This window comes from Maniola jurtina, chromosome 2 (assembly GCF_905333055.1).
Source record: "Maniola jurtina chromosome 2, ilManJurt1.1, whole genome shotgun sequence".
Classification (NCBI taxonomy): domain Eukaryota; kingdom Metazoa; phylum Arthropoda; class Insecta; order Lepidoptera; family Nymphalidae; genus Maniola; species Maniola jurtina.
The window spans coordinates 11,621,381-11,644,455 of record NC_060030.1 but is presented as its reverse complement, the minus strand read 5'-3'; the positions used below and the strand labels follow the sequence as shown (position 1 = coordinate 11,644,455).

At 36.7% G+C, this 23,075-nt stretch overlaps 1 protein-coding gene across 5 annotated transcripts in view; it reads right to left on the bottom strand.

Annotated features, from left to right (window-relative positions):
• The window catches only part of LOC123869987 (arfGAP with SH3 domain, ANK repeat and PH domain-containing protein), a 66,981-nt gene that overhangs the window by 9,958 nt on the left and 33,948 nt on the right, over positions 1-23,075 (bottom strand). For 2 of the 5 annotated variants that reach the window (XM_045913133.1, XM_045913148.1), the window contains exons 4-13: positions 20,959-21,213; positions 13,125-13,370; positions 11,413-11,674; positions 6,566-6,790; positions 3,128-3,350; positions 2,492-2,672; positions 1,913-2,194; positions 1,310-1,429; positions 714-903; positions 101-241 (exon numbers count right to left, since the gene is read on the bottom strand). In XM_045913133.1, coding sequence (XP_045769089.1) covers positions 101-241; positions 714-903; positions 1,310-1,429; positions 1,913-2,194; positions 2,492-2,672; positions 3,128-3,350; positions 6,566-6,790; positions 11,413-11,674; positions 13,125-13,370; positions 20,959-21,213 — 2,125 coding nt within the window. The remainder of the gene's footprint in view (positions 1-100; positions 242-713; positions 904-1,309; positions 1,430-1,912; positions 2,195-2,491; positions 2,673-3,127; positions 3,351-6,565; positions 6,791-11,412; positions 11,675-13,124; positions 13,371-20,958; positions 21,214-23,075) is intronic. The other 3 variants (XM_045913141.1, XM_045913155.1, XM_045913163.1) reach the window with 2 other exon arrangements.

The window sequence follows — 23,075 nt, the reverse complement described above, 5'->3', positions numbered from 1 at the left end:
CCAGTGATGTCGAAGCCTCGACGCGACGTTTTGTTACAAGTTCCCTAACTCTCATGAACTGTGATATTTTACGTATGAGCCTGGACAGTATTGTACTTGCCATGAATAGATCTTGTGCTGTCAGCCGAAGGTGAGGGTGTGGAGCGAGGGTGCGGCGGGGGGTGTGACAGCGCCACAGCCGGAGGTAGGGGCGCCGCACGTTTCTTCAGGCTCCCTATGTTATCTAGAATAATGCAAGAAACTACTTTCATTTTAGTAGGCTATTTCAAACAAAATTATTAAATAATAATAAATTAATTATACAGACACACCAAAAAACCTCAAGCTACCGAATTTCAATAAAGTGTATTTGACCTTAACATAGGTATCCATAGTACGCAGTCAAGGCGTCAACAGAATGCCAATACAATGTTATACATCTGAACCTTGTCTATACAAAGATAAAGTTCGATTTCTTAAATAAGTATACTCACAATAATTGAGGTTGGCTTTCCTCGGCAGCGTGGTCGGCGTAGGCGGCGCGTTAAGACCGGGCAGCAAAGCACGGGTATCCTCACCACGACCAAGTGCAAAATCCGTCGTCTCACGTCCGACCATTTTCTTACCTACCTTCATCGCTAAGTAGAAACGCAGTAACATCAAAAGACTGCCAAATAATTCTGAACCTTGTTCCAACAAAAATAAGGTTCAAATTCCTAAATAAGCATACTCACAAACGTTGGGTTTCCTCGGCAGCGTGGTCGGCGTAGGCGGCGCGTGATGCAAGGAGTCGCAAGTCGAGGACCTGGAGCGAAGCACAGGGGAATCCCCACCACCACCACCACCCCCCGCACCGCACGTACCCGCATAAGATGGAGGCCGCGATCTGGGACATTTCTTCTCTGGCGTCACGCTACCGTTTTGCTGAAAAAAATTAAACTACTTCATGTATTAATAATATTTATATTTCCTAAGCCTCCTCGAAAAGTCTAACTACTCATTTTGATGTGTTAAAAACTATTTACTTAACATTTTGATTCATCAAAGATCTGTCTGTGATTTTTCTGGGTGCTAATTTACACTAATTAAAAATTGCTTTTCTTGATAGATATAATACCGTTAGATGCTAACCAGAAACTCAGTGATGAATATTTTTCAAAAATAAAGAAGTCGAACATTCTTGAGTTTTCTTACAATAATTTAGTTGCATTGTTACAGGGAAGGACCTAAGATTACACCGCATTTTTATCCCGAGAAATCCCTACCATTATTGTAAGACGTCAGAACCTCGGCAAAGAGGAATAGGATGCAAGAAGATTTGAGTTCTTACCCTTTCGTCGATAACGGTATCGTCGTCAGAGAAATCCGTTGAGCCGTCATCGTGGGCTAGATTCCAGTCTATGTTGATGTTTTCATAAATACTCTTCTCCCGCTTGTCTACACTTTCGAGCTGGAAGAAAGAGATTATTTTGTCATTTTTGAAACTCTGTTTTTCTTACTTTTACTTTGCGCATCAATTGAATTAAATATTTAGCAATTGCACGATTGCAATATAAAATATCAAAATGTGTGAAGTAACAATAGTTTTCACGTACAAATCGTGCGCACTTTACAAAAATGCACAAATTTTAAGTGAATACATAAGAATCTCAGTGTCCAACACTGAATGATAGCTACCGAGCTCATTTGACATTGGTTGGTTTTGCATTGCTGCTCCAATGAGCGATATTAAAATATTTTTCCATAGAAAACCTTCAATGAATCAAAAATAAACGTCGAAATGAGTTCAGTGGTTATCATTCAGTGATAGACACCGAGTTAGCGAATCAGTAGGCTGATTCGAGCGGCCCAGCCGGTACTGTAGCCAACAAACAATACGGGCTAGCAACCAAGTATCATTATTAATTCAGCCATAACTTTATAAGAAACTTACCAACTCTTGACACGCATGGTGCCCCAACTGCCTCGCAATCTGCAACGCAGTTCTTCCATTGTTGTCCTTTATCGTAGAATCGGCTCCTGCCTTCAGCAACAATTTCATAGGCTCCGTCCTATCGATCGCCGCGCACAAGTGCAGCGCGGTCATACCAGATAGCGTGGCTTTGTCTAGTAGTTGCGAACCGCCATTTTGGACTAGAAAATCGACTATGTGAAGACAAGAACCGTCGCCTAATTCTCGGGATATGGCGAGGTGGAGAGCCGTTTCGCCGCAATCCTAAAAACAACAATATATCATTTATCAGCGAAAACCTATTTTTTAAGTACCGGTACAAGTTATACCTAGGCCTTTACTTATCGCTATGGAGATTGGCCGCTGTGTCCGAAATTCGGTCGAAAGGACATTTACTTTCCAAACTGGACAGCACGGATTCTAAAACCGTCCCTTCAGCGTAAGGTGACCATTGTTGATTGCGTGCCCTTTTACAGAAAGCCTCACCCGCGCAGACCGCTTATCTCTATGGAGATTGGACGCCGTGGCCGAGATTCGGTCGGGATGACATCATTTACTTACCGAACTGGGTAGCACGGATCCTAGGTCAGCCCCTTCAGCGTAAGCTTGCAGTAAGTTCTGCAGGTGGCCATTGTTGACTGCGTGCTCCACTTCCGAAAGTCTCTCGGCCGCGTCCCGACATGTCCGCGCCGCCCACGCCCGGTACACGTACTTTTCCCGGATAAACCTTAACCTTTCTTCCCTGGTAGCAAAAAGTGATTGCAATTAAAATCCACCCTAATAAAAAATGTAAGAACAATTGAAATAATAAGTATTTATAATTTTTATGATAGTGTTTTTACATACACTTTCTTGGTCTAAATAATTTTAAATATACATATCAAAAATAGCGGAACTGGCAGGATTCAAACGTCTCCCCTGGGTACCGCACCTTTCCGGTTTTACTTTGTGATTTTTCACAATTTTATTGTTATTTTAAAATTGTCGGGTAAGACTTTGCTAATGGGGCTGTACCTAACTCGAGAACCATTGCGGAAAACCTTCCTTTAGAATAAACTGATTTCAACAACTTGGATCTGCCAAATTAATCATCTCTACATCACTTAAAAACAACGCGGAAAAAAAATGGGGGATTCTAATTACTTTTAGTGCGTTTGTGTAGATCAGGTTAAGCGACAAGCTCAAAATTCTACTTACATAGTACTTTCTGGTGTCAATTTATCTCTATCGTCCAACGTATTCTCCATGACCTCATTAAACATTTGATTCCCCATGTTCCTCGCAATCAGAAGCTGTGAGGTGCTCAGTCTATCCAACGTTAACGACTGTATCCTTGATATGTGAACGCCTAGTTCTCTGTGACTTCCAGAACATTCTATACACACGATTACGCCGAAGTTCGTCGATAGCCAGGTGGGATCTGTAAAGAATTTTGCACTTTAGCCAATAGCAAATTCAAACAGTTTAATGGACGTTAAGAGTGTAACAATATTTATTTAAAAGCAAGAATGCATCGAAGCTAAATATTTTCAATGCGAAACATCCATACTAATATTAGAAATGCGAAAGTGTGTCTGTCTGTCTGTCTGCCACCTTTTTACGGCCCAACAGTTTAACCGATTCTGATGAAATTTGGTACAGGGTTAGCTTATATCCCGAGGATGGACATAGGCATTTTATCCCAGAAAATCAAACAGTTCTCACAGGATCTTTAAAAATCTAAATCCACGCGGATAAAGTCGCGGGCATCCGCTAGTTAGTTCATAAGGAATACACCTGTCTGAACTAAAACTTATTTTAATCTATAGTTACTATTAATTGACGCTCGCTCACTATTGGCTACAATGCATTGTTGCAACAAGAGTACATTAAATTGAGCCAATCACAACAATTGAGATTGTAAGAATGATTAATGCAGTTTTTCCGCAGTAGACCAGCAGATATAAACATGCTGTTATCAAGTCACAGATTATTGAATAATGAAAACAAAAAACTGTGCGCCATTTAACAATAGAATTATGCAACAATGAGTTAATATGATAGCTTTGTGGAAAACAATGAGCCTTCATCGGCCAATTAACACGATAAACCAATTACAGCAAAACAATCGCTGTGCCAATTAAGAAAATGCATACAGAGATGCTATCGCCTCCATTTTATAATGCAGTAACAAAACAATAATAATAAAGTAATTTTTTTGAGCAACAGTTTAATCAACTTGTTAGTGGAAATTAGCGGTAAATTGCACATTTTTTGTGCTGTTTTTTTTTTAACTGCTTCACAACACTGTTACCAAATAGCTATTATAAACTAGCGTAAGCGTAGCGCTTTAGAAAGAAAAGTATAAACATTAAGATTTTACAACATAATAATATATTGATTGATTTGTTAAGTGTTCAAATCAAGAGTGAATTGGCATCTTCTAAGCAAGCGCGATCCATCTTAAGCTGCATCATTTGCCAACAAGAATGATTGCAGCCAAGTCCTAGTCTATAAATTAAAAAAAGTTGTTAGTAATTTTATAATTATTTTAGAAGTCAATGTAATGACTAATGTAGAAGGAAGCTAGCTTCCTATGTGAACTGAAACTGCCAATTATCTATCAATTGGTCATATTATTCAACTTTTGTTATAAATTTAAGCAAAATAAACTATCACAGCATTATTAAAATACCGAAGCAGCAAACCACGGATACTGTAGAAATAATATCCTGCTTTATACGCTTCCGTGAACCGTAGAAACTGGGACGAATCCGGGAAACCCCGGACGCGTGGCCTATATTTAAACATTTATGCACTACATTCGAGATACAACTTTATTCTAGTCATTTCAAGTTTTTAATTTTAATTTGAATGCTTTTTCACCATATGCTGAAGTCGTGACCTAAGCATATTTTCTTTCCGTAAATATTTATAATATTATTATATATTTTTTTTACATATTTAATAAGCAAAAAATACTAGACTCGATGCAGCGAGTTCGATTGCAAAACGCAATAAAACGGTATTTTTCAATCAATTGATATAATCGATTTCACGTTTACGATTTATCAGAGCGATCTATATCAAACAGTTTGAAACTTTATTCTGCATCGAGTTGAACGATTGGTTTTAGAAGCGCCGTGAGTTAAACAAGCGGTCTTATGATAAAGAAGTAATAGATCACAGCTATAATAATTTATATTTCACGGCTTAGTTTACCAAAAATTACAGTATATCGGTAATCCTTCATGGGGTCCATAATATGTATAGATTTTGAATGCAACTGTTATGGTGAATGCCTGATTCTACCGTAATGACATTTTAAATTTAAGACAAACTGACAAATTAGAAGTAAAAAATAGCGAAAGGTGAAGACGTGGCGACGCGAGTAACTCATTTTTTCACGTTATGATTATGTATCGCTGTACTTGTTCATTCGAGGAGATATGTGACTGCGCCACGTCTCTTCTTCTATTCTCACATTTCTATTTCTTTCTCCTATTTCTTCACAAACGACATATTTACGGTAAGCAGAGTTCCCACGAGATTTTTAAAAAACCTAAATCCACGCGGACGTCGCGGTATCGTCTAATGCAAATATAATTGTAGATAGATCTTTTCTAATGATAAATTCGCGTGCATTGCCTTGTAACATTGTAACATTGTCCTCTCATCTCATCCAGTAGCTAGGTGACGACCATGACGCCTGTACTGTAATTACCACCACCAAGGACTTAACGCTATCATTTACCGTCGTTATACAAGAGAATACAACTTCAATGATGATACTTGATACATAACTACATAATTATGTGTGGGTACAATATTCATACGAAAACAAAACATGTGGGTATAGTTATACGGTTTTCAGTTAAATTGTAGTAATCATGGACGAAGATGATAAAAAGTGGGTAATTTGAGTTTTTTTTTGTCAGTTATGTTAGCTACAATACTCGATCCACGGAAAGAAGTTAGAGTAGAAGAAGTGTTAGTGTAGTGGGATAGATTAAAGACACAGCCAAAAATCTCAGTGGGCGTTAACCATTTTGAGGCACCAGCCAATAACAATGTTTTCAAAAACTGTGCTGTGTAAGAAAATCTATGTTTATCAAAAAACATTGGAAATCCATTTTGAAAACATAGTTTAGTTTGTGATTGGTTGGTGACTCAAAATGGTTAACGCCATTGGGTTATTGTCTTCGTCATTTGTATAGGATTCTGTAACAGCGAGAGCCTTATACAGCATTCTCTTCGAGAATAGAATATAGGATGAAGTTAAACAGCACTAAAACCCGACTACTACCCGCGAACTGCCGATAGATAGCGATAGATATAGTAAAATTGTTTTTCTCTCGGTTGGTGTATTTCAACATTGTATTCATTTATATTCATGAACTCTCATGATGATTTTTTTTCTCTTTCATTTGATATCTCACTTGACACAAATAACAAAAAAATTTTTGGAGACTCCCATTTTTTTGATGCCATGTTACCCGGACCATAATAACGAATCGACACCTCATTCATTAAAATCGGCTCAGTAGTTTAGGCGCTACGGTGGAACACACATAAATACAAACCTACATACATACATAGACAGCTAAAATCACAACCCTTCCTTTTGCCTTAGACGAGTAAAAAGATGAATCTTACCATTTGTGGATCCGCAATCTGCACACACTTGGTTCCCAGGTAACGACCGCACAGCACGTATGATAGCTCGTTGTAGATCTAACAAGGAATGCCCATTATCGTTGCTCTCCCCAGCCTGCTGGTGAAACGCCCTCATCAACGCTCCTTCCTTACAATTGACGAGTACCGACGCCCATGCTCGCTGTTCGTTTTCATCTTCCGCTTGAAAGTGGTAGGTACGATTATCTGAAATAGTAAGTTTTAAATTAGCCGTAGTTATACCTGAAGGATATATCTAGCACGGAAGTTGGGATTATCACATTGCTATAATCACAATAATATTGTAATTGCATTTTACGGCATTCTTGCTGCCCTCAATTGGCATTTTATCCCTGCAATAAAAGAGTGTTACCCAGTACAGCAGTTGTACAAAAGCTATACAATTTTACTACAGAAAACATTTTTTTTTTCGGTTTTGGGCACTACCTAGTTAGCCAAATACAGTTAAATGATGAAAGACTATCGTTTAATGAAATATGTCGTAATGTTCGACCATCATTTTACACTAATTAAATATCTTCACTTAAAGGGGTTTTTTTTATCAATGGCAAACATTTTCATTACCTGCATTGAAGAAATAATATAGTAAAGTGATAATAAAATTAGTTGTTTGCAAAGAATATACAATTGAATAACAGTATAATTTATTATATAGGTACAATTTTACCCCATTTTGGTAAAATAGTGTGCAAAAATATCAGAAACCAAATTCTAAATATAGGTACTAAATATGATAGGGATCCATTCATTTCAGATACTCGTATATATTCATTAGACCAATATGTTAATGGTCGCCTCGTTCCAAATGTGTCAATTGCAAACAGCATTGTAATTGACAACGCAATTTTCAAACATTGTCACGCACAGATAATATTCCTTATCAAAACAACAGCGCGTGATTTCCAAATGAATTGGTTACATAATATTCATTGAGATATATGGAAGGGCTTATCACTATTGAAAATCACTTTCGATATTATATACATTAGGTAAATTAAATAGTAGATATTATTATAACACCAGTGCACTGATGCGTATTGAAAGAAAGAAAGAGAGAAAGAAAAGAAAGAATAACGTTTATTAACCGACTTCGAAAAAAGGAGGGGTTCTCAATTCGTCGGAACCTTTTTTTTTCTTAAAAAAAAAAACGCGACTTCTTCCGCGTGGATTTAGGGTTTTCAAAGTCCCGTAGATAATCTTTGATTTTCCAGGATAAAAAGGGTATATAAGCTATCTCCATTCCGAATTTCAGTCAAATCCGTTCAGTAGTTTTTGCGTAAGAGTAACAAACATACATACATTCACACAAACTTTCCCCTTTATAATATTAGTGTGATAGCGTGATTGCACACATCACATGACATATTTCTTTTTGGGCGTCACGTTATAGAGAAACCCTACATGGAAAAACTCCTTGACACAGCGGTTTTAGCTGTATATTGATGTCAGTCAGTTCCTCCCTTTAATTCTATAGATTATTACGAGTTATCTGTCCAATAGGTATGAAACATAATTTATTGTAATATCTACTTTTATCAAATAATAATAATAACTATTACCATATAATATGTTAAATTATTGAGATAACTTTTCTAATATATGAAAATGCAACTTATCGCATAACCAATGGCCTGTGAATGAACAATCATTAGTTTAAGACGAGCTTACTCATACTCGTACTACGAAAACATTAGTTAGATGAGCAAATCGATTTTCCATTAGTGGCCTGAAATCAAAGACTCCTTTCCGCCATGTCTCGGAGAGCACATTAGGCTTGTTTTTATCCCTAACAGCAAACTAATCACTACCCATATTATAAATGTGAAAGTGTGTTAGTTGGTTTGTCTTTCAATTATTATTCAGCAACGGAGCAACGGATCGACGTTATTTTCAGCATGGATATATTTAAAAACTTGAAGATTGATATAGGCTACGATTTATCTCGAAAAATCAAACAACCGATTATTATTATTCATCTTTTATCTTAATCTGATCATTGAGATCGTAATCAAGCTCTCTAAAATCTTGTTTATCATTTGGCCAAAATGCTAGGATGAATATACGTTCAAAGGTGGGTAATACATGGGGCATTTCACGTCAAGCGGACAACCAAAAAAAAGTGAGGTCGTGAATTTTGTTTATACTCTGGTCAGTTATACTTCTAGTAGACGTGGATATATACACACAATGTTTTTTTCGTATGATGCTTTATTGCTGAGTTATGAGCTTTTAAAAATTTACTACGAATGAAGTCCGTTATTTTTGGATGCTTATTATTTGTAACAATTCATTTGTAAATAAAACTAAAAAGCATTGTTTATTATAGTTAAAAAGTTGAAATTTTTATTTTTTTTATCGAATTCTAAATTTAAATTTTTTAACGTATAGTAAACCGGAAGTGAACATTTCAAATCGATATTTGAGTAACTTGGCCAAAATAAAAATAATTTTTTTTACCGTGAATTAAAGCTTACATGTACTTATTCTTCACCAAAAAAAAATTGTAACGTGATGTCTAATAGTTTAGGACTTAGTAGCCCAGTAATTTGGTCGTCAAAAAGGGGCTTATCTGGAAAGTTTTCAGAAAGTTATGCAAATTGGTGGTTTTATAGATTTCGATGTGCTCTTTCCGAATTTTTATTTTGCCACCTCGTACCTTTGCCGCTCGCGCCGCCATCTTGGAAAAATGGCGCCCAAAAACAGTTTTTTCACGATAACTTCTTTCCCACTCATTTTACGATAAAAATGGCTATGTAACAATTAAACTAGAGACAATTTCCTATAATTTGTGTAGTCACCTTTTTTTGTAGACTCAATAGTTTCAGCGTACGAGCGCCACAAAGCCCACTCCAACACTCGTTTTGGCTAAATAACTCATTTCCACCCCACCATGTGGTAGAGTGAGTGACGTGATTTTTTTTTATGGTATCTCCAGGAGCCGGTAGTCACCTTCAATTTAAGCTATCAGTTCGACCAGAGAATACTAACATTCTTCAGAATTCTGCTCGAGATAAGAGTAAATATACTGCATCGCAGTTTCGATCTCACGTGCATATGAGCCTTTATTTTGGGTTTTAAACCTAAAAGATGCCCATGGGACCTTATTACTAAGCCTCCGCTGTCATCCGTTTGCCTATCCGTCTGTCCGTCTGTCTGTCAGCGTGCTGTATCTCATGAACCGTAATAGGTAGAAAGTTGAAATTTTCACAGAATGTGTATTTTTATTGCCGTTATAATAACAAATAATAAAAATTTCAAAATGGCCGTCATGAAAAATAAAATAAAAAAGAGCATTATTTCTTGTATTATGGTACGGAACCCTTCCTATGTGAGTTGGACTCGCACTTGACCGATTTTTCGGCATCTCGAGCATGTTTATAATGTGGTCGCAGTCAATACACAATATCGCAATTCGTGCATTAAAAATTTTACCTCGCACTACAAACTAAAAAAATAAAAAAATGGGTCAAGTGCAAGCCCAACTCGCACACGAAGAGTTCCGTACCATCAAACAAGAAATAACATTACTTTTTTGTTTTTTTTTCATGTCAGCCATTTTGAAATTTTTATTATTTGTTGTTATAACGGCAATAGAAATACACATTTTGTGAAAATTTCAACTCTCTATCTATTACGGTTCACGAGATACAGCCCGCTGACAGACAAACGGACGGATAACAGCGGAGACATAGTAATAAGGTCCCGTTGGCATCCTTTGGGTTCGAAACCCAAAAAAAGGTCCATATTCACATGAGATCGAAACTGCGATGCAGTATATTTACTCTTATCTCGAGCGGAATTCTGAAGAATGTTAGTATTCTCTGAACGAAGTGATGTCTTAAATTGAAGGTGACTACCCTCTCCTGGAGATACCGTAAAAAAAAATCACGCCACTCACTCTACCACATGGTGGTGTGGAAATGAGTTATTTAGCCAAAACGAGTGTTGGAGTGGGCTTTGTGGCGCTCGTACACTGAAACTATTGAGTCTACAAAAAAAGGTGACTACTCAAATTGTAGGAAATTGTCTCTAGTTTAATTGTTACATAGCAATTTTTGTCGTAAAATGAATGGGAAAGAAGTTATCGTGAAAAAACTGTTTTTGGGCGCCATTTTTCCAAGATGGCGGCGCGAGCGGCAAAGGTACGAGGTGGCAAAATAAAAATTCGGAAAGAGCACATCGAAATCTATAAAACCACCAATTTGCATAACTTTCTGAAAACTTTCCAGATAAGCCCCTTTTTGACGACCAAATTACTGGGCTACTAAGTCCTAAACTATTAGACATCACGTTACAATTTTTTTTGGTGAAGAATAAGTACATGTAAGCTTTAATTCACGGTAAAAAAAAATTATTTTTATTTTGGCCAAGTTACTCAAATATCGATTTGAAATGTTCACTTCCGGTTTACTATACGTTAAAAAATTTAAATTTAGAATTCGATAAAAAAAATAAAAATTTCAACTTTTTAACTATAATAAACAATGCTTTTTAGTTTTATTTACAAATGAATTGTTACAAATAATAAGCATCCAAAAATAACGGACTTCATTCTTAGTAAATTTTTAAAAGCTCATAACTCAGCAATAAAGCATCATACGAAAAAAACATTGTGTGTATATATCCACGTCTACTAGAAGTATAACTGACCAGAGTATAAACAAAATTCACGACCTCACTTTTTTTTGGTTGTCCGCTTGACGTGAAATGCCCCACATGTCACCCAGCTTCGCCCGAAACCCTGCTCACCGCTTAAAATTCGACTACTGCGCTGTTTAAAAATTCGTGGAAAAATCAGGTATACTTACATGAGACTAGATCAAACGCCCGTTTATCTTCCGAGGCAACTTTTATCTGGCACGTAAGAAGGTTCACTCTTGCCGGTGTCTTGTTTTCATCAGCGTGGAAGATGTCCAGGAACCCTTCCGCCGTGACTCTACATCTCCTCTTTTGCCATACCCTCCGCACTTTGCCTTCGGATTTCTTCAGGAGGTACCCGCTTCGTGTTACGCCGTGTTGTTTGTCGCCTTGCAACTGATGGAGGGAATAGCCACCCACAGCTGCGGCGGCCTGGTGTAAGAAACAATATAAAATGATAATAAAATTTTGTTATGATTTCTTGGTGAACAATCTTCAAACGTTAGTTATAATATACAACCAGCAGCAGCTATTTAGAAACCCGTGTAGTACGTATTCCGTAAAAAACACTTAAAACACTATTAATCGTTTTAGAATGTGTGATCAATAAATTTCGGGCTCCACTAAAGGAATTTTGTGTAACACGTTTGGAATGTGTGACCGAAAATTTTAGGTCCCAAATGAGGAATTGGCATAGCCGAATTCTTAAAAAGGCTCACATTTATTTATGTCGTGGCTGTTACGTGTATTTCAGTAAGTCCACAGACGCAAGGAATTTATATAATTAATCTTCTAACTTCTTCTGAAAATTAGTGTAGGGGATGCAGTTTAACATAAGAATGACCTGTAATATGTAAATGGTGTCGCAGTGCATAATCTAAGAACAGATAAGACATAACCTCTAGTTCCTATCGGATTATTTAACAATCTTATTACAATAGTAATGTAACAAAAGAAGGCGTTGTCCCTTTCAATGTTAAGTATAATCGATAACACTTCAGCGGTAGCCGATTATGTTTAAGCCTATGTAATGGATAGACAGAGCCTTTCAGGCTTACTCGACAATTTACTAATGCTTGTAATTCTTTATACACTTGTCGAGATTCCTAAAGTGAATTATCGGTTTTTTTTATATAAGCACCTAAGGAGTCAGGTATGACTGCTGAAAAAAGCAGACTCAAGGAACGTCTAGTTTTCCATTATTCAATTATTATTTTAACCCCCGACCCAAAAAGAGGGGTGTTATAAGTTTGACGTGTGTATCTGTGTATCTGTGTGTCTGTGTATCTGTGTATCTGTGTATCTGTGTATCTGTCTGTGGCACCGTAGCGCCTAAACGAATGAACCGATTTTAATTTAGTTTTTTTTGTTTGAAAGATGGCTTGATCGAGAGTGTTCTTAGCTATAATCTAAAAAAATTGGTTCAGCCGTTTAAGAGTTATCAGCTCTTTTCTAGTTTTCTTGTAGAAAAGAAGGTTAGATAACCGTTAGTTTCATAATATAATGTCAATAGACAAATGTCAAGCTGTCAAGATGGACGTTGCCTAAATACATAATTATTTATTGAAAATGATGTTTTGGAAAACTCAGATACTTTGGATCGTCGGGGGTGTTATAAATTTTTAATTTACACTTGTTAATGATGTGACCACAAATTCGCGGTTTTCAGATTTATTCCTGTACTTGTGCTATAAGACATACCTACCTGCCAAATTTCACGATTCTAGGTCAACGGGAAGTACCCTATAGGTTTCTTGACAGACACGACGGACCGACAGACACACAGACAGACAACAAAGTGATCCTATAAGGATTCCGTTTTTCCTTTTGAGGTACGGAACCCTAAAAATGTTGGGAAAGTCCTGAAAAGATATGCACTTACTTCTCTATCCTGTGGTGTAGCAGCCCTCAGCATATTCCTTAGTTCTAAGAGTCTCCGTCGTTCGTCGTCCTGTTGCTGCCTTATCTTCTGCAACTGCACACTGAGATCCGCGACGTATACGCCAAAGTGCTCAATCGTCTTCAGTCCATCTTGAAAATAATTTGTTTGTGCGTGATAGTACTCCACCAGGTGCTGCAGCAGTTCGATGCCCTTCTTTGTTTTTATCTCGTTGAACTTTATCAGGTACTGAAACAATTTTTTCAACATCTATACTCACTACATGGAACAAAGCCAGTTTTCGAGTTCGGTTAGCACTACAGACAGGGAGACGCCAAAACCGTGCGTGGGTATCTTTCCCGTTACCGCAGCAGGGAATTACAAGGCGCCGGAATCAACTCGAGCAGAAATCCCATTTGTATAGAAATACAAATTACGCGCCCTTCCGCAAGCTATAATTAGGTATAATATCTGATGACGCACCAGCGCACGACCGTACGCGCATCATGCCGTAGTGGATCCAGATTTATATTTCATAGTTGTGTAATAATAATACACGCGACCTTGCACAATCGTCTTGGCGTCTCGCCGGCTATGTATACTATGTTTCATATAGTATGCGACGGCGTCATATGATCGACGAATTTATTTGATTAGAATAATGATGGTGAAAAACGAATTCTTCTGTCATATATTTTACTAAGTTCCAATGGAAAAACTATGTTTAAAAACTACAAAGAATCGCTATTGAAGCGCTTATGAACAATAAAACAATAGATAACGAATGTTTCAGGTAAAGTTCCGGATTTGGTTTCGATTAGAGTTACAAAACGTGCAGTCAGCCAGTCGTTCGGGTGCAAAATAGGCAAAGCGCTCGCCGAATGCGTGGCTTGGATAGCCAAGCCAGCCGAAGCCAGGGCTGTCGTCGGTGGAACAGCTACAGAACAAAGCGAGGGTCAAGACGGCTCGACAGCGGCCCTGCGCGGCGCAAGGCCGGTCGATGACCTGACGCTACAGTACCGCATCGGCTAAAGCACCAGCCACTTTGCCTTCATTATTTACTGCGCCTCTATTTTAAATAATAAATACCTAAAGTACCTACTAAACATGAGTTTTATTTAAAAAGCAAACCTGAAAGACGGACGATTTATCAGCAACAGTTTCAAGTTTTTCTTTTGAATTCTCAACAAAAAAAAAACTTTATTGATTTATATTTTACTTTACTTATTTGTAAAAACTTATAACCCCTCTTTATCCATTCAAACTAACGAGAACTTTGTACAAAGAATGGCAACGACAATAGCCCGAGAGCAGATGTGATTACAATTCATCGAATCGTGTGGCTTTCTCATTTTGACTTTAGGGAGGAAAGAAGAAAATCTAAAGGAACAATTGCATGAAAATATTTTCAAATTACTTTTTGCTTTTGCCGATTCTGAATAATGCATTCCTACCAGGATATCATAAATATGTAAGATATTAAATTTAGAAACTAGAACGGACAGAAACCTACACGCATAGGATCAAATCTCATCAGGAAATGGAGTCAGCAGAGCGTATAGGCGTCACACCAGGTACACTCAAAAGGTAACCGTAAACCGCTTGCAATGAATAAAACCCGGTCGTTCGTAATGCTAGGCAAAGTATGTCACTATTTAGTTATGTGAGCATAATGACACAAAGATTTAGTCTTTTATTATACACAATATTGAATTCATCCATTATAATATCATGTTTGAATTGTATATGCGCACGATTAGACTTAGGCTGTAGTTAGATATCGTTCAGAAATAGTTTGATGGACTGCTGACTGGATCTCGTGCATCTCATCTCGTCTATACATTCGATGAAATGACGAGAATAGCTTCTAGAGATAAAAATAGTTAATTACGAGTATGCACCCTTTACGTCCAATATTGCCGGTAGTATTTCAAATACATGACTATGAATTTATGTTTGTCTTTACCCATGTGCTCGCGCATCGTTCATCCAATTGAATTTAAAGTAGGTACAGAATTTTGTGGTGACTACTATCAACGTACAACAGATGGCGCGCGAGTCGCATTGTAATTTGCAAAACATAGCAGGAATAAAATAGTGTGCAATAAAAGCGTTTCTGGAAATTACTAAAAATTGCAAAACACCACGTTGCAAAGTAAGTACCAGTAGGGACATCGTAAAATGGAAGAAGATTGCAAACTTCTTCAACACACACTTTGCAACAAAACAAATCTGCAAAAAATCACAATTTTCGCCAGAGCTAAGACGAAACGATTATCGGAAATATAGACAGGCTATGACTTCAAACTTATAACTACCCTCTGTATTGTATTTTTAGAAATTTATAATTACTGAACTAGGTAGATAACAGAAGGCCTGCATATTCAAAGTGCTGTCATAGAGCCTTTCTGTAGTTTCTGTAAATATTTCATTGCTTGCATTCAACATAAAGTGGCTCGTTATCTACGAATATAGTCGAAATAGTACATCGTTAATGCAGCGACCAAGGCACGGTAATATTATGTATCAGTATTCCAACTTCATACAAACGGACGAAACGCGAGCTATACCTACGCACCTCGATGTCGGCAGGCGCTCGACACGCAGACAGTCGCGACTGTGCCGCAGTGACGAACGGGCGGTGTTTTGTTTTTCTAACAATAACCGCGCGATTTTTTCGTTGTATGTGAAACCCGATCAAAGAAGCCACAATTTCAGCTCAGAATGTCGGTATTTAAGGTACCGGGACTACAATAAGATTAATTCGCAAATTTTTTGATTGTACCCAGCGATGATTTTGTGGAATATATAGAAAAAATGGAGAAATATTCCGAACTTCATTTAAAACCAAATATATAAATTGTAAAGTAGCTTTAGGTATCTATAACCAATTAAAAGATATTCATTTTTCTCCATCTTGTCCATGTTTCCCAAAACAATTTTTAATTAAAAGCTTTATACTAGAATGCGGATTTTTTAAACTTTAAAATTTAATAATTCGTAACGTTCGTTTAATTTCCTACGTCTCAGTCGAGGCGCAATTATTTTTCGGTCTCAAATGTATAAGACCGATTTGTTATTCAATCATAAACATGGTTTTTTAATTAAATCTACCATTAAAAAAACAACACGCATTTTTATTGAACATTTCCTATGCAATTCATAAAGTATTTTATTTGTTTATATAAAAAAAGTATATTTACAATCACAAAACTAGATGGAAACACAAAGTAGGCAAGTGTAATTAAACTGCTGGAGGCGGGCAGCCCTACCGCATGTTTACGTACCGCGCAACTGTAGGTATCTTTTTCAAAGAGACGGCCGAGTTAGAATACTGTATAGATAATATTACCGTGACCAAGGCAATCAATTGCAGGCGTTGGCACTTGTGCAATAGTATGCTCGTGAACGTTTTACATACACGCATACTTCAACCGCCATAGATAAGCGACGAGCAGACATTTGAAATTCCAGAGTGACAGCGCGAATTTCGCAAGTTTGCTTTAAAATTCTGCAACGCCCGACGCAAGTTTTAAGTGCCAATGTTTAGATTCGGCACGCAACTTACATTTTTTCGTTAACAGTAAATTAGTAGTAACAGTAACGGTCTGCTGGCAATTTTGGTGAATGAATAATTAATGTCAAATAATTTGTACAAAATGATGATGATGTCAGGAGCTCACCTTTGAAATAAAGACTAAAATCGTACTTTTGAAATGACAGTTGACACAGAATTAAAATGGCGAGTGAGTTCTCATTTTGTACGGAATATACAAATGTCTCTGTCATAATATTATGTCGCTGATCCTATAATTGTTGGTACCGTAGACAGGGGATACCATGAAACTGGGTTTATTTATCAACTTGTCAGAAGAAATCCGTGACTTCATCTTTGTCAAGATGGTTGAAAGGGCGCAACTTCTATAGAACTAATCTCAAGTTCTGTCACCAAATCTACTGATTTATTATAACTAACACACTTGCTTTCTTCTTTAGATTCCTCGACCTTTGAAAATTTTCAGTTCACATATTACGAAGACTCAACATGCCAAATAATTAGTTTTTTACTATTCATTTTTTGAACATTAACAAGCCAAATCGATAGTGCTAATTGCTATATATTCAGAGTATCAATGAAAAATGCGTTTTAATGGTCATTAAACTGTTCTAATCTATCCAAATAAGCGTACCTAGTTATTTAAACTGTGCCACCGTTCTAATCTAAACTTAGTTTAGTGAAATTCTGTTGCCATTAGTACGTTATCAAGGGCGATAACTTTTGTGATAAAACTGTACGAGTGGCTTTATAAGTTACCAACTATACATCAACTCTGATTGTATTATTATTTATTTGTTATTTAACCGATATTCAAACAGACAGGAAGGTCTCTAGTAGATCTTGTATAATAATTATTAACATTAGTACTTAAATAATTTATTCATTATGTTCAGTAAATTCCAAGTAAAGTCACCAAATTAGGGACAAATCGACAAAACGAACACCCGAACAAAAATCCCGATGCAGATGGCAGTCGGACTATGTTTATTCAGGAGAGCCTTAAAAATAATTTAAAGATTACAAAATAAAGAAATCTCTATCTCCCATCGAAACAATATGAACAAAGAAATGTGATCACACGAACAAACAAGCAATATTTTTCAACCATGTAAGTACCAACTACTGTAGTGAAGGGAAACACAGTGGTAGATAAAAACACCACGAGGGCGAAGTCGCGGGCGACCACTAAGTCGTTGTAGGGGCAAACAATGCGAAGCCGATGTAGAGGACAACCTGGCAAGTGTAATTGTGAGGTCGGTCATTCACACGGCCCGCACGCGCCTTATACAAAACATGATAGCATAATTATTATTATAAACAAAATATTATGACCTCATCGCTTTTAAGTACAAGTTCCAAGAGAACAGCATTATTGATTCAATATCGTGGCCTAGATGTGCATCTGAATGAAAATAGATAAATCAATGCTGGCTGTTACTATTAGCATAGCACGAGGAGAGAGTTATTTATGTCCTCTAAATATTTATAGCAAAAGGCAAACGTTGTACTTTTGTACAAGCAATGTTTTTTCTGGAATTTGAATAGTTGTAATTTAAAAGTTTAACTCGAGTAAGTTATAAATAAGATTTCTATATTAAAAAAACCACAGCGCTACCGCTTTTTCAAGAGATTGCACTGGTAGATACTTCATATTTTTAGTTCTATTTTATGTTTACAAGATGTGCATCTTTCTACAATTTTATCAGCTGCAGTAATAAAGAACAAATTCTTTAGAAAAATCTAAAAAAATCCGGTAGCAGAATTGTTTTACATTGTTTCTTTTATTCAGACCAAAAACTTTGCCAATAGAAATTAGTGGAATTTATAGCCACTAAAGGGGAAATTTCTAGAATTCAGAACATTGTTAACCAATTCACTGAAGTTCCACAACTATTCCGCCGCGGGATTAAATTAACAAAGCGGTTTCAGCTACAGATTCATTGGCCACAATCACAAAGCCCCGCGATTCACGGATTGAAATAAATTTAATTGCAGACATGATTCGGCGCTACGCCAACATAAATAAATAATTAATTATTCTCAGCGATAGATAGTTGAAAACTAGATATTAGATCATATTGGGCATTTTTGTGACACGGTTGGTTACGTATCTCTATCTGGTTTCATTGGCCTTGTTGACGGATAGACAGACAGACAACAAAGTGATCCCATAAGGGTTCCTTTTCTCTTTTTGAGGTACGGCACCCTAAAAAAGTCCCACGCGTACGAAGTCGCGGGCATCAACTGGTCAAGCACCACACCTCAAACTAGGTACCTAATTTCAATAAGCTAGATTTGATCCCATCATATTCATTGCATGCAATCAAGGAGTAACCAAAGAAACAATGCATTGTGTTGTGCGTTTTCAAGTTCCACTGCATCTCGAAAAAAGATATAGGCTTTTTGTCCCAGAATATTATATAATTCCCGCAGGATTTTTAAAAACCTAAGTCCACCCTAAAGAAGACGCGGGCATCATCTATTTTGTATAGAGATAACTTCCCAGAGACGAATATAAGCTACTTTTATCCCAGAAAATCAAAGAGTTCCCACGTAGTTTAAAAAAAAACCGAAACGTATGTGGACGAAGTCGCAGGCATCCTCTAGTTTAGTATAATATGTTCTTACCACTGGTATTTCTTTTATAAAGTTGAGTAAAGGAAGGTTAAGCCCACTCACACAGAAGTTTCATAAAACGAAGGCGAAAAAAGCGCCATATTTTATTGAAAGCAGCCTTTATTGCGAGACAGCTTTTATTTCGGGCCAACTATTAAAGCTAGCAATTTACACGAATGCCGTTGGAAAAATCCACTCTCTTTAATTCTGTTAGAGAAAATAACGAGAAAGACGCCTATGTGAGGATATAGACATTCCTGTCATCAGAGGAAAAAATTATTTAATATAATTTGTGTAAGTTATTAAAAAGATGTATGACTTTTTGAAATAAATAAATAAACTTTTAAATAAAAAATAAATAAACTTTTATGCCATTTCATGCGAAGGTAAGTTACGATACACGAACAAAAAAATCTATCGCCACAACGCGTAAATACGAGTAAATATGTAGGTAATATGGAAAATAGAACAACACTGAACACATCAACTTCATCCAATGACTATCTATATCCCACTATATTTCTATGATTTGGCCTTCACGCTCGAAAGCGACCTAGTGGTCCAGTACTTTGTAAAGAAGAATATTTTGGGTATTCCGCATACCTTAATAAAAATGGTAACTCGACCAACATAATAAAGTGTTCATAAACGAAAAGGCTTTGTGTGCGATAACCTACGTCTCTGAGAAAAAGGTTTACACGCGAGTACTGCTGGAAGAAAGTAATTTGAAATACATGTTACCTATTACGTAACGGGATCCTGGGTAATATGACGCCCGACTCAAATAACATCGTATTATATTTGACTTCAAAAAAAATTATCTCGGATCGCAATATTTGTTCTCGATCGAAAAAGAAAACACAAAAGGATATGAACCTAATAAGTTAATCATTACCATTTGTCTCTATTTTTCGCCGATTCACTACTGAGAACGGGTTTCCTCTTAGAATGAGAAGGGCACAGACCATAATCTACCATGTTGGCTAAGAGTAGATTGGCAGATTTCACACTCCTCTGAACATTATGGAGAACCATGGGAGAATCTTAATAATCCCAACAAATGTATTTTTCAAGGTAAATTTTTGGACGTAGGCACCTACCTAATGTTCTTAAGTACTTTACTTTTGGATGGTTAAGTATTGTTTCCATTCGTTCGCTTCGTATGTACAATTTATTATAACACACGATAAAAGCTTTTACATGTAAGTATAAACACTTGAGTGGAATTTGCCGAAAACATTTTGCAAAGCGCTTACTACAGTTGTCTACTAACTGTGTAACTTGAGAAATCGTCAGAAACTTTATGACGCAACAGGCACTTTTCATATGCATCTTCAAACTCCACACAAGATTTAATTGCTGACACTTTATTAGCTAAAGGTGTCACATCGTGCCTTTGCGTCCGGTGGGAGGCTTCGGCCGTGGCTAGTTACCACCCTACAGACAAAGGCGTTCTGCCAAGTGATTTAGCGTTCCGGTACGATGCCGTGTAGAAACCAACGGAGTATGGGATTTAATGAAAACTGCCATACCCCTTCTAGGTTAGCCCGCTTCCATCTTAGACTGCATCATCACTTACCACAAGGTAAGAGTCAAGGGCGAACTTGTATCTGAATTTAAAAAAAAACAAAACTAAAACCAACTTTAAACCATACAACTCACCTCACACATTTGCAACTGAAACAACCTCCGTTCCTTCTCCATCTCGTCAGCTATTTCAGCTGGCGTCACCTCACTCCGGATAAGACCGGCCTCCTTAGCCTGTGACTTTTTCTCCTTCTCTATTTTCAGGTACTTGGACTCGTAGTCTTTGGAAGCCTTGTCGAATGGCCTTTTCAAATCGCCCTTGACCCCTCTGAGATCACCCTTTAGAAGACTGTCCACGGGAAACATTACTATGTTGTTTACGTTCTGCATCTGTAGGGAAAAAAAACTTAATTGGGTTAACATTTTCTTTAAGAATTTATCTGCATAGTAGTTCAACAGATCATAATATGAGTAAATCTATTATAATGTATTCTTTAGTTCTATGAGTTACTAACAGATCAGTCATCACTCATCAGATATCCGTTTCTTGTTTTGAGGAATCAATATAGATACTTTGTCAAGCAGTCCGTCTGTTAGTTTGTATCAGAAAAGCAACTGTAATTATGAAACCTTTCAAAATAATTACTTTTAACAGGGCTCTCTCCGTCACTCGTTTCCACTCGTTTCATACAATCGTAGTTCCAATTTCATTTGAGTATTAAGCAACCAAAGTCCATGAAATTTTGCAGACATATTCTAGAAACTAAAATCTGTGTCTGTGGTGTTTTAGATTTTTCTAAAAATATGTAGTTTTAAAATTACAGGGGCTCAAAGATTTGTATGAAAATTTTTAAGAACGCGTAACTTCGAAACCGAATATTTTAACAGAAATCTGGAAAACCACAGACATAGATATTAGTTTCTAGAATATGTCTGCAAAATTTCATGGACTTTGGTTGCTTAATATTCAAATGAAATTGGAACTACGATTGTATGAAACGAGTGACGGAGAGAGCCCTCTTAATGAAATGACGCAAAAACAAATCTCCCGAGACTACCACACCTCATTAGAAATATAATGTAGAACCTAATTAATGCCATCACCACCTAAAGCAATTAATTTTATAAGTACTAGTTAACGTATCTGTATCTCAAATTCATTCGTGCTAGACCACAATATCCATAAATAAAACGTACAACTCTATTTAAAACACTCGTTAAAACTCGAGTAGCAAACTAGGTTAGCGAACTTAAAGTGATGATAAAATTCGATCTCTAGAATGCAATGGCTGTTTTAATACATTTCAAACAAAACTAAAGAACGAGGAGCTGATTTTAAGGGTTCCGTACCTCAAAAGGAAAAACGGGACCCTTATAGGATCACTTTGTTGTCTGTCTGTCTGTTTGTCTGTCCGTCCGTCCGTCCGTCGTATCTGTCAAGAAAACCTATAGGGTACTTCCTGTTGACCTAGAATCATGGGCAGGTATGTAGGTCTTATAGCACAAGTAAAGGAATAAATCCAAAAACCGCGAATTTGTGGCTACATAATTAAAATTAAAATATTAAAATATATTTAAATTTTCAAAGTAAAATAACTGTACCAAGTGGGGTATCATATGAAAGGGCTTTACTTGTACATTCTAAAACAGTTTTTGATTTATTTTTATGGATCATAGTTTTTGATTTATCGTGCAAAATGTCGAATAAAATACCCGAGTACGGAACCCTCAGTGCGCGAGGCCGTCTCGCACTTGGCCGGTTTTTTTTTTCATATAGTAAATTAATAATCAGTATTGAGAATGTCGATTTTGTTACTATTACTTATTACCAAATACTCGGCCCTTCTCGGCCGTTATCAAAAGTAACCACCACATCTGCGCGATCAGGTTATAAAGTGTACAAGTATTTTACGGTCCAAATAGTTGCAGGTGCCCTTAGCATCATCTGCTTGAAAGAAACTTTTAATTGCCGAGCAACATCGACCTATTCAATGGCCCTGATCTACATTTCAGTAAAGTTATTGAATTGAAAAGTTTTCATGCCTCATTTTACTCTCTATAATTTTTGTGATGCTTGAACATCAATAATTTTAGATCATAGCTCGATTTCACTTGCCTGATTTTACTCGCTCTTCAAATAATATTTTATTTCTACTGACATTTTTTTTCTTTTATTGCCAGAACGATTTTCTGTTGTTTCTTACAATACAAACGCAATATTTCTACGTAACAAGTAGGTAGCTATTTACGTT